The 17,327-nt window shown below is 35.5% G+C and overlaps 1 protein-coding gene across 2 annotated transcripts in view; it reads right to left on the minus strand.

Moving 5' to 3' along the window:
* ANKRD50 (ankyrin repeat domain 50) overlaps window positions 1–17,327 on the minus strand; it is a 51,042-nt gene that overhangs the window by 17,239 nt on the left and 16,476 nt on the right. For both annotated transcript variants that reach the window (XM_010389098.2, XM_030925554.1), the window contains one exon: window positions 536–765. In XM_010389098.2, the coding sequence (XP_010387400.1) occupies window positions 536–765 (230 nt within the window). The remainder of the gene's footprint in view (window positions 1–535; window positions 766–17,327) is intronic.

Raw genomic sequence — 17,327 nt, forward strand, 5'->3', positions numbered from 1 at the left:
TCCAATTACACTATATATCCTGTGATAGGTCCTTGTTTTACACTCCTTTTTTTCCCACAAGACAAAGAGGAGTGTGTTACATAATCTAATAGGAGTAACCACAACTTTATTATGGTAGTAAATAAAGAAAAGTAAAAAAAAAGTAAGAGAAAAGAAAAAATAAAAGAAACTCTGATATTGTACTTTTATATATTATATAGACTGTAATCTGAAACATCAGAAAAAGGTTTAAACTGATCATGATACAACAGCATAATAAATGCAGCCCCAAGATGTACAGCAGCAAATAATGGCATGAGATACTCCTAACCTTTACTAAAGAACTTAGGAAAAGAATCTTGAAAAAAAGGTAATGTTTAAATGATCTTAAAAACATGCTAAGGCTTTTTTATGTAAATTTCAAAAGGCACAGTTGAGAATAGCTGATAGAAGGAGCAAATGCAACATGCAGATCTTCAACTGCATACCTTTTCCTCTAAGAAACTAGTGCATTAATGAAAAGCATTTGAGAATGGCAGTACGTAATTATGCTTACCAGTAAACATTTTAGTAACAGCCTTACTCTGCTTTCGGGCAGAACAGAGAAGCAATAGCCATGGTGGAAAGAACTCATGGTGACCAGCTAAAAGTTCTGCAACAGTCCCAGATAAGCTGGTAGACGTTTGTTCACCTTCAGTAATGTTACACCCTTCATCAACAGAATCAACAAGCAGGTATAGGCTTTGCTGGGGAGGCTTCATTCCCAGTAGAGGGAGTAGAACACACCTGTAGAACACATACACATGAGCATTTTGAATGTTAAGTGGCTATAAGATTTATTATTCAACCATTAGAGTATTAATTATAAATTCTTTAAGAATAAAATAAAGTATTAGAAAAAAAATTATACAAGTTTCAATTCCTTACTTTAAGTACAATACTGGTCCCAAACAGTTTGTATTTCCAATTACAGCATTTTGAACAATAAAGAATGTGTGTGTGTGCGCGTGTGTGTAATTCAGCATAATTAACAAAGGCATTCAGAACTGAAGAAAACTGTATTTCAAAATTTCCTTTCTGATTCTTTTGAGTCAGTGCTAAAAAGTGTGATTTCCTTATGACAAAGCTAAAATGTGTTGCAGAGTGGAAAACAAAACAAACTCTAGGGATCATCGTAATAAAAAGAAAAAATATCAAGAGTTCTGTAGAATTTAGAAGTATTTTATCACCATTTTTCTCACAAAATTACTGCAGTTTATACAAGGTCGTCTTTCACAAATTTTATTTTAAAAGACTACAAAGATGAACTATATTCTAGATCTCATTTGACGTATTTTCAAATTGCAAAGTAAATAACAAAGTATTATGCTTTACTCCATTAATTAATGCATTTCCTATGCATGTAACTTATATTGCAGTTGAATATAACTTTTTCATAAATACAACAATGCTCATTCATTTTCAACAAATATTTACTTGATGTGTGCTGTGGGGTCAACAAGGTGCTGAGCAGATACAACAGTGAAGAGGAAGTAATCCATCCAGTTATGCACACCAAAAACTTACAAATAATGTTTTCTAAAACTGTTTTCTTAGTCTTTCAATGTAATAGCCACCAATATCTAATTTATCATCATGCAAGAATGAATATTTCTTTTTAAAAAAATCTCAAATATCCAGTTTCATCATTACTGTAGGCCAAACTACCTCAATTCTTCATCTCTTTTACCTGGGCTACCCTAACAATCTACATGCCTCCAACAGCTCCCCTCTTGTGAGTTTCTACTGCAGCCAGGGTCACTTCAAATGTTATTCCAGCCAGACTAGCCTTCTTTCAATGACTTCATGAGACACGATTACACATGGGCCTTTTCATTTGCAGTTTCCTCTGCCTGGCATGCACTTCCTGTCTCTCTTCATATAGTTTATCTTCAATTTTGAGAGTAACCTTCTCGAGGTCAAATCCCTATTACATGCATTCATAATGTCAAATACAGTTCTTTTCCACTCCACTATCAAATTTTCAATTTTATATTTCATTATTTAATGTCTTTTTTTTTTTTTATTTCTCTTTAGCTGTAAGCATCAAGAGAAGAGAGACTAAATTGGTTTTGGTCATCAGTGTAGCCCCAGAACCCTAGCATAGTGCCCACAGTAGAACCTACAGACTTGACATTGTTGCAAGCTAGAATGGAAAATCAATGAACTGCAATGCAGTGGTCTCAGTGCTATGAGAAAAAGTAGTAAAACTGCTAACAAGATAAGAAGAAATGACTAACAAATGCATTAGGTAGGGAAGGAAGAGAATGTCAGAATAATATTCATTTATTAGGTGCTCAAGATGAACTAAGTTATGAGGAACCAATCACACTGATACAGGAGGGTAGAGGGAAGGTGGGGTAATCCTGGCAAGGAACGTGCTGAGTTTGGGAAAACCTTCACTATTGTATCTTACACATATATTTTGTCCATTATGAGCACAAAGATGGCTGATGAAAAAATCAGTAACCTAGTCATATAGTACAATACATATACAACACAATATACTAGAATAATGTACATAATAAGTACCACTTCAGATATAGCACACAGGAAGCCATCTTAAGTTACTTTTGATAGGGAAAGTGTGGAGGAGAGGTCGGGGAAATTGGGAATTGAGGTTGGTAAGGTAATGAGCCAGGAGTTGTTTAGTCAGGAGAAACAGCTGGAGGACACAGGAAAGAAAATCTAGTTGAGGCAACAGCACATGCAAAGGCTTAAAGAAGAGAAAAACCAGTGAAGTATGGAAGAAAGAATTACGAGAATCATGAAAATGAGTAAATGCTGGATATTATAATAAATTGTGGGCTTTGCTCTAAGGGTATTAAGGAGCCACTGAAATATTTTAAGCAGAAAATTGATAACTCTGGTATATGTGAAGGAAAATCTGATGTAGGTAAGTCCAGAAGGAGTGACATACGAGGCCAATGCTTAGAACTTAGAAAAAAAAAATCTCCATCCAGAACTACCACTATCACCAAGGCCATCGCTGCCAACTTAAATTCAGTGTTCTATATGCTTTAAGTACTTCACACATCCATTAACTCATCTGATTCTTACATTAATTATTTTTATTTATTTATTTATTTTATTTTATTTTATTTTTTTTGAAACGGAGTCTCGCTCTGCCCCCAGGCTGGAGCGCAGTGGCGCGATCTCGACTCCTTGCAAGCTCCGCCTCCCGGGTTCACGCCATTCTCCTGCCTCAGCCTCCCGAGCAGCTGGGACTACAGGCGCCCGCCGCTATGCCCGGCTAACTTTTTTGTATTTTTAGTAGAGATGGGGTTTCACTGTGTTAGCCAGGATGGTCTGGATCTCCTGACCTCGTGATCCGCCCACCTCGGCCTCCCAAAGTGCTGGGATTACAGGCATGAGCCACCGCGCCCGGTCTCTCACATTAATTATTTAAGGTAGGTACTATTATAATACTGATTTCCAGGAGAGGTAATCAAGCCACAAGAAGATCAGTCACTTGTTACTTTATAAGTGATAAGAAAGGGATTCAAGTCCAAGGTCTGGTTTCAAAACCTACACAAAGGGGACCATCCATCCTGGTTTGCCTGGGACATTCCCAGTTTCAAGCACTGTCTCAGGACCCAGCCCCGCCTCTTCCCAGTCTTCTCCCCTAGTCCTGAGCACATCATAGTGGGGGTCACCCTAGTCTCCACTCTTACCCACTATGGTCCGCTGACTAGCCATAACCAAAGGTGAGAAAGTAAATTATACATTAGTAGCAGTGGGGATAGCAAAAAGTAGACAGATTTGAAAGAAATTTGGTGAGTAATATTAGTAGGATTTAGTGATTATCTCCTTTCTTTTGCCTATTCCAGGATATCTGCTCTTCTTTACCTAGCTTCTTATAGTGGAAATTGAAGTCATTTTTCATACTTTCTTTGTCCTCTAATATAATCCTTTAATGCTATTAATTTCCCTCTAAGCATTTTCAGTATCATCCACTTAAAAATAATTTCCCTTTGATTTCTTCTTTAAAACATCCATTATTTAGAAGTAAGCTATGTAGCTTTCAAATAATTGAGAATGTCCCAGTTATTTTTATCTGTATTATCACAGTTTAATACAATTGTATCAGATAACATGTTTCATATAACTTCCATAGCTTCAAATTTATTGTGACTTATTTTATGGCCCACAGTATATCTATCCTAGCAAATGCTGTGTATGCACTTAAAAAGAATGTATATACTGTTGTTGCTGGGCAGACTGTTCTGCAATTGACAATTAGGTTCATTTGGTAACAGTATTGTCCAAGTGTCCTATGTACTTACTGAGTTTTGGTTTATTTACTCTATCAATTGTTAAAAAGAGAGTGTTAAAATATTTGATTATAAGTGTCTACTTCTTAAAATAGTGTTAGTTTTGCATCCTATATTTTGAATTTCTGTTATAAGATGTACAAATTTTATGATTGTTATATCCTCTTAAGAAACTGGCCCCTGTATCATTAGGAAATGACTCTCTTTATACCTGGTAATATTCTTTGCTCCAAAATCTACTTTGATATTAACGTAGGCACACACCACCTTTTTCTTTCTTTTTTTTTTTTTTTTTGAGACGGAATCTCGCTCTGTCGCCCAGGCTGGAGTGCAGTGGCCGGATCTCAGCTCACTGCAAGCTCCGCCTCCCGGGTTTACGCCATTCTCCTGCCTCAGCCTCCTGAGTAGCTGGGACTACAGGTGCCCGCCACCTCGCCCGGCTAGTTTTTTGTATTTTTAGTAGAGACGGGGTTTCACCATGTTAGCCAGGATGGTCTCGAACTCCTGACCTCGTGATCCACCCGTCTCGGCCTCCCAAAGTGCTGGGATTACAGGCTTGAGCCACCGTGCCCGGCCCACCTTTCTTTTAATTAGGGTTAGCATGGTATATACTTTTCTATTCTTTTATATTTAAGCTATTTGCCTCTTTATATGTGAAGTGTAATTGTTATAGGCAACATATAATCAAATCTTGTATTTTTACTCAAATTCTATCATTTAATTAAGATATTTATCATTTACACTTAATGTAGTTGCTGATAGAGTACAGTTTAAATTTATCATGTTTTTGTCCACATTATTTTGTAATGTACATGTATGTCAGTAGGATATATTACTAGGAATAGAATTGTCAGATTAAGAGGCACTTTCATGTATATTTTGATAGATTGCCAAAGTGATGCTCCCCTTATAAATTTTACATATATATACACACACACATATATATACACACATGTAATGTATATATATACTCATATATGTGTGTGTGTACACATTTATCACACATATATAGGTAATATATATATTTATACACACATAGGCAACAGCTATGTAACACTGGGTATTTTCCTAGCCCCTCCATAATAGTGATCAATGTTATTTACTTTTTCTACAGCTAGGTGAAAAATGGCATCCTCATTATAGTGAAAAAAACTATATTATATATATATTAATATTATATACTATATATTATAATATATAATGGCTGTACATATTTTGGGGGCACATGTGATATTTTGATACCTACATGCAATGTGTAATGATCAAATCAGGGAATCGTGGTACCTATTACCTCAAACATTTATATTTTCTGTGTATTAAGAACATTACAATTCTTCTTTTCTAGCTATTTTGAAATGCAATAAATTATTAACTTTCTCTATTGTATTACTGAATATTAGAACATATCCCTTCTATTTATGTACCCCTTTATGTTTTTAATTTATAATTCCTTACCATAAGGGCAATCATATTCACATGTGCCTAGGAATCACATTTCTTTTTCTTTAAATTGTGTTTTCATACACTTTACCCATTTCCTCAAAGACTACTAATTTTTCTCTTATTGGCACTCTTTAAGTGTTAAGAAATTGAGAGAGTGCCACTCCACTCCAGCCTGGGTGACAGAGTGAGATTCCGCCTCAAAAAAAAAAAGAAAAAAAGAAATTGTTTGTTGTATGTAATACAATTTTTTTCCACCACTTGTCATTTTTCTTTTGACTTTTTGAAAGGTTTTTCTTGGACATGTACAATTTCTTTTTTCTTTTTTTTTTTTTTTACTTTTATATAGATAACACATCAGTCTTTACTGTTTTCCGTTTATAGCTTCTAAGTTTTATGTCACATTTCTGAGGGGATTCCCCAGTTCAGTGCTAATAAGAAAAGATTTTTGCTATGTTCCATCTCATTCTGTTGTTTCACCAACTCTTTTCCAAGCAGTTAACATCTCTGCTTCATGCAACTGTTTAACTCACGCAATCACTCATTGTTTTCATTTAAGGCAATATATTTGGTCACAGATTCCTTTTGTTCGATGGAAACATTTTTTATGGTGTTTCTTGTGCCCTGTTTTTCACATTCCTTCCCCATTTGTTCTTGAGATGTATTTTATATATCCTGTGATAGCTCTTTTTGAGTAAATTCTTTCTGGATCAGCAATTACAAGTTGAGTGTATACCGTGTCCAGGCTGGCAAGAAGTCTCCTTACGCATCAGAGTTATAGGTATAAACAATTTATTTGAGCTTGGACTTCTCCCCAGTCAATTAAGATCAAAAGCTGTAGGGATGTACACAACCGGTAGAGTTTACTACACCCAATACCTTTTACTACACCAAATACTACACTCAATACCTTCCTCCTGCACATACATGGCTCTTCTGTGTGACTCATTGTGCCCTGCCCTCTTCATTCTTTCTATATGCTTATCTGGGTCCAGGAAACTTCTAGCATTAAGTCTATAACTTATCTCGCTGGAATCAAATGAGAGCTTTTGTCCTCTTGATATTCATCAGAATATGCACTTATTTCAACGAATAATGGTCTGCCAGCTTTGCATCTCAATCTGATATTCACTTTCACATCATACTGAGGTTTGGGATTATAGGTCTCTCATAGTTTCAAAACACAGAGAGCTTTTCATTCGCTTTCTTGCCTTGAAGCTATTTCCCAGTACTATTTAAAATGGTCTTCGTCATGTTAAAAGCAGATAGGATTCATTCCTAAGTCCTCTTTTTCGTTTTAGCACATTGTCTTCCTTTGTTTTAACACCAAGCTTTTTTTTTTTTCTTTTTCTTTTTCCATTCAGCACCTATTTCTAACACTGAGATTTTTTCTGTCAAGAAAGCTTCTTCCCCTGGGCAGTATTTCTTATTTCAGCACAAGTTTCACTCCTGAAATAAGCCTTCTCTGACCACCATATCTAAAGCAGCCCTCATCACCATCACTGTTCCTGCAATTGTTTCTTTGTAGCATTTATCACATTCTTAGATTAACTGGTTGGGTTACTTCTCTGTACTGCTTTTGTTATAAGGCTGAGAGTGAAGCTCCCGCACACCTCCACATCTCCTTGCCCTATTATGTAGGCTCCAGGAGGGCAGGAACTATGCCTATCTTGTGCACTGTTAAGTTTCCCAGCACTCAAAACCACTCTTAGCACATGATAAACACTCAATAAATTTGCTTCACGAATGAATGATACTTGATGGAAAAAGTTTTGTTACTTTAAAACAAAGGATTAAAAATTTAATAAACTCAGAATTCCCATATTAAGCTCCCTTTCAATTATTTCAAAAGCACCTATTTGGGGATATCTATACCAAGTGATACACAGATTTACATTTTTCTATTAGGTAACATTTGATCATTTGTAAAACGAAAATCCCACCAAAGTATGTATACACAAAACAAATAATTTAGACAGTCTAAAACAGACTTTTCTGTATTTGTGAATAATTACATACATGTATATTATTATTATTCCAAAAGAGATAATGTAATGACAGTTGGTTATCACAATCATACAAAGATAACACCGTATTTAAAGGCAACGGTATGATACAGGGTTTGACTTTGCATGTGTACCTTAACTAAATGTTCTACATTTCTTACCTTCATTAATATTTAGCCAATATTTATTACATTCTTAATTTTTTGTTAATTCAATTTAAAATCCTTGAGTTAGTTTTTCCCCCATTTTCAATTGTCTTAAAAATGAGGAATGCCAAGATCATCCTTCTGTAGCTAGCCTTTAATTGATTTACTTTTTTTTAAAAAAATGACAGATAAAATTATATGTATTTACCATGTATAACATGATGTTTTGAAGTAGATATACGTTGAGGAAGGCCTAATTCTAATTAACATATATAGTACTTCACATAGTTATAGTTTTTGTGGTGACACTCTTGATTTCCTGGCAGAGAGGCTGCCGAAATTCTGAAATGAAAGACATCCATTGTTCTTTTCCTTTGATACAATGAATTTACTTACTGCCTTTTTCTTAGGAGATTAATGACCTTTTAAAGCTACTATAAATAAATTATAAGGAATATACTATTAGATAGATAGATGAACAGATTGAGCATGTAAAAAGTGTCTTCAGAGTTAAAATTGTTTCTGTGAAACATCAGGTTTCAGCTCACTTTCTTCCTCACTTGTTCAGAAATAGAGTAATAGGAAGAGTGTCCCTCCTAGCCTTTTAACAAAACACCTCAGACAAGCTGGAAGGAAAAAAATCGTGAATTACAGACAGAATGTGGAGCCCTTGGGGCCACTGATAAACAGCATTCACACTCTCTTGTTGCCTTTTCTCTACTGACCCCTTAGGGCTTTAAAAAATACAGCAATCACCCTGGCTGGGAAAAGTATGGAATAAAGCCCCGTCCCCAGTCTAGGCTCTTCTCCCATATGACCCCTATGGAAAAGCCTTAAGGAGGAGTGGGTGGGGAAGAATGGAATAAGCATTACTTGTCCTTGAGGAACAAGTGAAATCCACTGCAGTCTACAGCAAGGGGATGGGCAGAATCAGAAGACCTCACCCCAGATCAAGGGGTATAACATAATCTTTATCAGAAAAACAGACTATGTCCCCATTCTCTGCCCTCACTGCTGAGAGAGTTGCAGAAAAGAAGAATTTGAGAGCTGAAGGTAGAGTAGATATTGAAAAAATCCACCCGGAAAATCAGCCCCTGCCCTAAATACAACATATTATTAGAAGATTTGAGGTCAGAGGTACACTGAGGGTACCCACAGGAACAACAAATATCAAATTTTGTGACTCCTGACTAGCTTAACTCACCTCTCCTCCACATTAAAGCCTCCTGCAGAAAACAAAAAGTAGGCCCATTTCTAGGTAAAGACTATTTACAACTATTTTCCAGTTGTTTGACATACAGTATGTGGCTTCAAAAATTAATTATAAAATACTAAAATAAAGGAAACACTTCTGAAAGAGAAAAACAAAGTTGAAGGACTCACACTACCCAATTTTAAGATTTACTATTAAAGCTAGTGCAATCAAGGCAGTCTGTTAAGTATTTGTTAAAGACAAATATATAAAAATTCTGGAAACAGCAGCATAAATATAGGAACATGATGTTTCACAAAGTTGAAGAGGTAATTCAATTGAGAAAGGCAGGTTTTTTGTTGTTGTTGTTGTTTTTTTTTTTTTTTTTTTTTTTTTTTTGTTTTGTTTTGTTTTTTTGCTGAACAATGACAAGCTGGATGCCCAAATGCAAAAAAGACGAACTTCAATACATATCTCTCACCCTGTCACACAAAAATTTACTCAACACAGATCATAAACTTAAGTGTAAAACATAAAACTATAAAACTTTCAGGAGAAAATCTTTGTAATATTGAGTTAGGTAAAGAGTTTTTAGACACTTCACCAAAAGCGGGATCCATCAAGGAAAAAAAAAATTTAAAACTTGACTTTATCAAAATTAGCTACAGCTGTTAGACATTGTTACGATTATGAACAGAAAAGCTGAAGACTGGCAGAAAATATTTGTAAAGCAAATTTCTGACTAAGGCTCATATTCAGAATACATAAATAACTCTCAAAACACTAAGAAAACAAAAATTGTTTTTAAATGGGCAGAAGATCAAAATAGACAATTTAGAGAGGAAGACAGAGGGGTGTCAAATAAACACAAAAACATGCTCAGCATCATCAGTCAGAGAATTTCAAATTAAAACCACAGTGTGATACCATTAGACACCTATTAGAATTGTGCAAATAAGTAAAACCCTGGACAGCATCAAGTGCTGGTGGAGAACAATGACATAGCCATTTCCAATGGTACAACCATTTTGGAAAAGTCTGGCAGGTTTCCAAAAAAGTTAAAGATACACCTACTGCATGACCCAGCAATCCCACTTCTAAGTATTTACCAAAATGAACTGAAAATATATGGTCACACGAAAATCTGTACATAAATGACATAAATGTTTACAGCAGCTTTATTTATAATCCCCCAATTAGAAACAGCATACAGGATCTTCTACTGGCGAAGGGATAAACTAACTGTGGCATATCCATACAACAGAGTATCACTCAGTCATAAGAGAAAAAACAAAAAAGAAAAAAAAAAAAAAAAAAACTAGGGTTGATTCACACAACAGCATGGGTGAATCCTAAATGAATTTTCTAAGTTGAAGAACCCAGTTCCAAAAGGCTGCACATACTATTGCATTTATATGACACATGGAAAAAGTAAAACTATTATAAGAATAAAATTTACATCAGTGTTTGCCATAGGTTAGAGTGGGGGAAGGAGTTTACCAAAAAGGACAGCAAGTAGGAATTGTTGGGGTGATGGAACTGCTCTGTATCACAACTAGGTGGATCCATGACTCCATGCATCTATCAAAATTATAAAACTGTACTCTACAAACAGTAAATTGTACTGTATGAAAACTGAAAATAACGCAAAATTATTACTTGTTAACGTTTCACTGAAACGCAAAAGACACAGCTTGGTACTACCAGGGAGTCAGGATATTCAGAACTCAGGAGACTATGTCCTTCATATGTGTAATATGGAGCAAGTCATTGTTAACGAGTTGCCCTCTTTCCAGTTGGTACTCTGAGGTTCTTCTGAACAGACCAATGCTCTTAGATCAGATCATTAACACTGAAGTCAGTGAAGCCCATCTAGACCTACCAGGATGCTGAATCAAACTATAGGATTCTGTTTTCCAGGATCTGATCAACAACTGGTGCCTTATCAATTTCTCTAACCTCATCAGCCCTGCGCTTGGTTCTTTAAACAGATCCTCCCTTTGGCCTTAGAACCTTCATACATGCCGGTCCCTTACCTATTATAATTTCCACTCCTCCTCACTTCAAGGTTTTTATTATTCTTTAGAGATCAGCTCAAATATCACTCATTCAGAAAGGTCTTTCCTGACATTTCTCACCCGACAACCCAAACTAGGTAAAGTTCTCTATGTATACACTCCTACAACATCCATGAAAGCCCTTATAACAAGTGTAATTAATCAAGTAACTAAGGAATTGGCGGTTTAGCATCCACTTTCAAAAACTTTGGGAGAGAAGGAACCACCTACATATTATTCACCACTGCATTTCCAGCAGCTAGCACAGAACTTCACACAAAGTGGATGATTTATAAATATTTATGGAATGAATGAATGAATGGGTTTATTTCATTATTGATATACAGAACAGTGCTTATTCATTCCAGTGTCATGCCTTTAAGATTAAACAAAAACAACAGTCCACTGTTGGCTTGCATTCAGCTCCTAGGTGCTTGTGATGGTTCATTTTATGTGTCAACTTGACTGGGCCACACGGTGCCCAGACATTTGGTCATATATTAATCCAGGTATGTCTGTGAAGGTGTTTCTGCATGAAATTGACATTTGAATGGGTAGACTGAGTAAAGCAGATTGTCCTTCCTAATGTGGGTGGTGGCCTTCATCCAATCAAGGATTGAATACAAAAAAAGGCTAACCCTTCCAGCTTACTACATGAGGTGGGACATCAGTCCTTTTCTGCCTTTGGACCTGAAAAATCAGCTCTTCTTGGGTCTTGAGATTGCTGGCTTTCATAATGGAATTTACACCATGAGCTCTCCTGATTCTCAGGCCTCCGGACTCCACGGAAATGAAACTAGTGGCTCTCCTGGGTTTGCAGCTTGTTGACTATAGGTCTTAGGAATTCTTAGCCCCAAAATTGTGAGAGTCAATTCCTTACAATAAATCTCCTTAAATACATATATGGCTCTGTTTCTCTGGAGAATCATAATACAGGGCTTACTGCAAAAATTTCCCTTCATATAGGTTACTTTCTTAAATTTATTCTTACATAATTTGTGTTTTTTAAAATGTGTATGCTGTATCTTACACTTGTACCTACAAAACATTTATATCTTCCTATCTATTTTTGCAGTATTAGTCTATTCTTACCATACTCCAAAGTACTAAACAAAAGTCTCCTACAAACAGTGCAATATGGATGCAAAATGTACTTTTATCTGGGAAAAACTGTGTGCCTCTAGTGAAAGGTCCTAAAATTAGGGCAGAAGAGAAAACTAATGCAACAGCAATCCCAAATTACTGATCACTGATTTCTACTTGAAAGCAGTACACAAGTTGAGCATTCCTATTCCAAAAATCTGAAATACAAAACCAAAATGCTCCAAAGTCTTAAACTTTTTGAGCACTGACATGATAACACAAGTGGAAAATTCCACACCTGATGTCATGGGACAAGCTGAAGTCAAAATGCAGGTAATGTGGCACATATACACCATGGAATACTATGCAGCCATAAAAAAGGATGAGTTTGCGTCCTTTGTAGGGACATGGATGCAGCTGGAAACCATCATTCTTAGCAAACTATCACAAGAAGAGAAAACCAAACACCGCATGTTCTCACTCATAGGTGGGAACTGAACAATGAGATCACTTGGACTCGGGAAGGGGAACATCACACACTGGGGTCTATCATGGGGAGGGGGGAGGGGGGAGGAGGGAGGGATTGCATTGGGGAGTTATACATGATATAAATGATGAATTGATGGGTGCTGACGAGTTGATGGGTGCAGCACACCAACATGGCATAAGTATACATATGTAACAAACCTGCACGTTATGCACATGTACCCTAGAACTTAAAGTATAATAAAAAAAAAAAAAAAAAAAAAAAAAAAACAAAATGCAGGTATACCACACACAGTTTATTTGTGTTCCCAAGGGAAAAATAAAAAAAAATTACCTTCAGGCTATATGTATAAAGTGTAGATGACACATAAATGAATTTCATGTTTAGACTTAGGTCCCATCCCCAAGATTTCTCATTACGTATATGATAATATTCCAAAATCAAACAAAACATATATCCAAAATCTGAAACATTCTGATGCCATATATTTTGGATAAGGTATACTCAACTTGTATTAATTAAAGTTGCTTTGCATTCGGAAATGGATAATGAACCAAAACTCTCAAGTACTAAACACTCAGTATATAGACACTGAAATACATGTTTGTAAAGTGACTTAACTGGTAAATATTTTAAAGCAATTTGGCTTTCTGGAGGGAGGTAATGGTTGGGGGGGATATAATGCATTTGTCTTTTAAATTAAATACATGTGTAATGTATGTTGATTAATTTTCTTCTTCAGGAAGTCAAGATAAATATAAAAATGGAAAACAAACACAATCATCCTGCTATGTTTAAATTGAGCCCCTCCCAAAATTCACGTTAAAATCCTAACCCCCAATGTGCTGGTATAAGAGGCAGGGCCTGTAGGAGACAATTAAGTCATGAGGGCAGAAACTTCATGTATGGTATTAATGTTCTAAAAGAGACCCCAGAGAGCTAGCTCATCCCTTTTATACCATGTGATGGCACAACACTGCAAGAAGGTGCCATCTATGAACAAAGAAACAGGACCTGACCAGACTTCAAATCTGCCCATATCTTCAGCTTGGACTTTCCAGCATCCAGAACCTAAAGAAATAAACACTGTTGCTTATAAGCTACCTAGACTATTGCATTTTGTTTTAGCAGCCTGTATGGACTAAGACACAAACTGACATTTATGCCTAGAATATGTAGAAGCATGATCTTTATGGATTTACCTATTTATTCCTCACCCAAATCCTGTAAATTAGGTACTACTATCACTTCCATTTCACAGATGAAGAAACAAAGGTTTTGAGGGTAAGTAGTTTGCTAAGTGAGACAAGTAGTAAATGGCAGAAGAACAAATAGAATCTCTTCATTTCAAAGTTCCTCTTCTTAATTATTGTGTTAAATTGCTTCTAAAAATATCAAAGAGTATAAGATAAGAGCGTGGTCCAATATTAAACAAGGAAGTTCTTAAAACCTGGCTAAACCAGGAAAGTGATGCTAATTTTTTAGCAATTAAATTAGCTGAAAATATTTTTGCGGAAGAAATAATATTGTAATGTTTAAGGTGTTCTAACTGAATATGCTTCTTTTCAAATTTCACTTTCCTGAGGGCATTAAACATTCCTGTTTGTTTGCTACAAATTCTTTACTAAAAATCACTTATCTCAATACTGAAATTCCAGAAAAATCAATAGATGGCAGGTGTTTGAAATAATTTTGCTGAAATTATTATATAATTAGTATCAAGGGTCTAATTACCTACAGCTCCCGAATTCACTAAATCTGGATCTGTAATTACTTGTGATGTATCAGAATACTTTTTCTGTATATCTGAAGACTGCTCTGACAGGTTTCATTTTATTCAGTTATCCCTTATACTATGCTAAATGCAGAATCATGATTTTTAATCCAAAATATCCTCCAATTTAATGGTTTTCAATTGTAAATATCCATTTTTTTCTACATTTATTACCAGTTACCTTGATATTTATGGGATTTAAAAAATTAAATTATATATAACATTAGCAGTTTATCCATTCTGAATTCTGAAGCCTGAAATCTCATTACTACCTAGAACGTAAACTACAAATGCATGCTTTGATACTAAATTTAAATAAATAGTAATGAGATTTGTTTTGATGCTAAATTTCATCTAGAAACTAAACTTTCTAAAATAGTTGTTGAGTATATGCTGACACATCTGCCTATCACTTTGTTAACCAAATGATTACATTCTTGCAAAAAGCCAGGTATTAAAAATATATTTTTATATAAGATGAGAAGTAGAAAAAGTAAAGCACTAACAATTCTTACTCAATATATCTTGTCTTATTTTGGGAAAACAAACCTAGATCTTCTTTTCTTAGGAGCAAAATTACCCATCCTATAAAGTAAAGCAAGTGGAACAGAAAAAAAAAAAAAAAAAAAATCAGGCAATACAATTAATACTTTCGATCGGGGAACAAATATTATCTATGCGTTTACCAGGATAAAAAACTAGTAAGTAAAATTGATAATTAAAATTAGTCCAGAGACTTAAATGTTAGACCTAATACCATAAAAACCCTAGAAGAAAATCTAGGTAGTACCATTCAGGACATAGGCATGGGCAAGGACTTCATGTCTAAAACACCAAAAGCAACGGCAGCAAAAGCCAAAATTGACAAATGGGATCTCATTAAACTAAAGAGCTTTTGCACAGCAAAAGAAACTACCATCAGAGTGAACAGGCAACCTACAGAATGGGAGAAAATTTTTGCAACCTACTCATCTGACAAAGGGCTAATATCCAGAATCTACAAAGAACTCAAACAAATATACGAGAAAAAAACAAACAACCCCATCAAAAAGTGGGGAAAGGATATGAACAGACATTTCTCAAAAGAAGATATTCATACAGCCAACAGACACATGAAAAAATGCTCATCATCACTGGCCATCAGAGAAATGCAAATCAAAACCACAATGAGATACCATCTCACACCAGTTAGAATGGCAATCATTAAGAAGTCAGGAAACAACAGGTGTTGGAGAGGATGTGGAGAAATAGGAACACTTTTACACTGTTGGTGGGATTGTAAACTAGTTCAACCATTATGGAAAACAGTATGGCAATTCCTCAAGGATCTAGAACTAGATGTACCATATGACCCAGCCATCCCACTACTGGGTATATACCCAAAGGATTATAAATTAGTCTACTACAAAGACACATGTACACGTATGTTTATTGCGGCACTATTCACAATAGCAAAGACTTGGAATCAACCCAAATGTCCATCTGTGACAGACTGGATTAAGAAAATGTGGCACATATACACCATGGAATACTATGCAGCCATAAAAAAGGATGAGTTTGCGTCCTTTGTAGGGACATGGATGCAGCTGGAAACCATCATTCTTAGCAAACTATCACAAGAAGAGAAAACCAAACACCGCATGTTCTCACTCATAGGTGGGAACTGAACAATGAGATCACTTGGACTCGGGAAGGGGAACATCACACACTGGGGTCTATCATGGGGAGGGGGGAGGGGGGAGGAGGGAGGGATTGCATTGGGGAGTTATACATGATATAAATGATGAATTGATGGGTGCTGACGAGTTGATGGGTGCAGCACACCAACATGGCATAAGTATACATATGTAACAAACCTGCACGTTATGCACATGTACCCTAGAACTTAAAGTATAATAAAAAAAAAAAAAAAAAAAAATAAATAAATAAATAAATAAATAAATAATGATAAAAAAAAAAAAAAAAAAAAATTAGTCCAGGAGTTTGGCCCAAATGTAGAACACAATTTGTCTCTGAATTTTGGACTAAGGCATAGTAATTTCACACTTTTATGAACTGTCTCCCCTTTGTTAAAACACAGCAGGAAAATATGGAATTGAAAATAAAAAGAAAAATATAGCCAGTCAAGAATAAGATAAACATTTCAAAGTATCAGAAATGAAAAAGAAGCATAACAAGACAAAATCTCTAGCTTGCCAAGAAAGTATGCAAGGCAACCTAGAGATTTGCTGATGGAAGTAAAGGGAATAGAAGTTCTCCCACTTCTAGCAACAGGACTCAGGCTCAGTTTGGAACTAGGAGCTGGAGCTAGGGCATGCCCTATTAATAATGAAAGAAAGATGAAACAAAAAGCACTGCTGACTACCACCCAGGGCTATGGCTTTTAAGAAGCAGCAGGGAGCACATAAAGTTAGTCTCAACGGAGACAGGAACTGAACCTAAAAAGATCATGGGTCAGTGACTGAATTTACAAAATCGTTAGTATTAGCTTGGAGTAAGAACTTCATATCTCAATTTTTAGCCCTCATTCAGGATCATACTGGGAATGGGGAATGGTGGAGGCAATCAATAACAATTAGAGCAGGAAGAGCAAAGAGGTAGAAATGGTAATAGAGAGGAAATCCAAAAGAGAGTGAAAAAAATTACAAAACTTACAACGCCCAGAAAGACAGCAACAATATCAATGATCAGAATATGAATTCATATCCAAATTAATTTATAAAACTCCTAAAGAATTAAAAGAAAATGTATTTGTAATAAGTATAAAATTATTTTTTTTTTTAAATTATTTTACAAAGGTACAAATCCAATAAAATTGGAAAGAGCCAGAGAAATCTTGTTTATAGGAAC

Source organism: Rhinopithecus roxellana, chromosome 2, assembly GCF_007565055.1.
Source record: "Rhinopithecus roxellana isolate Shanxi Qingling chromosome 2, ASM756505v1, whole genome shotgun sequence".
Classification (NCBI taxonomy): Eukaryota; Metazoa; Chordata; class Mammalia; order Primates; family Cercopithecidae; genus Rhinopithecus; species Rhinopithecus roxellana.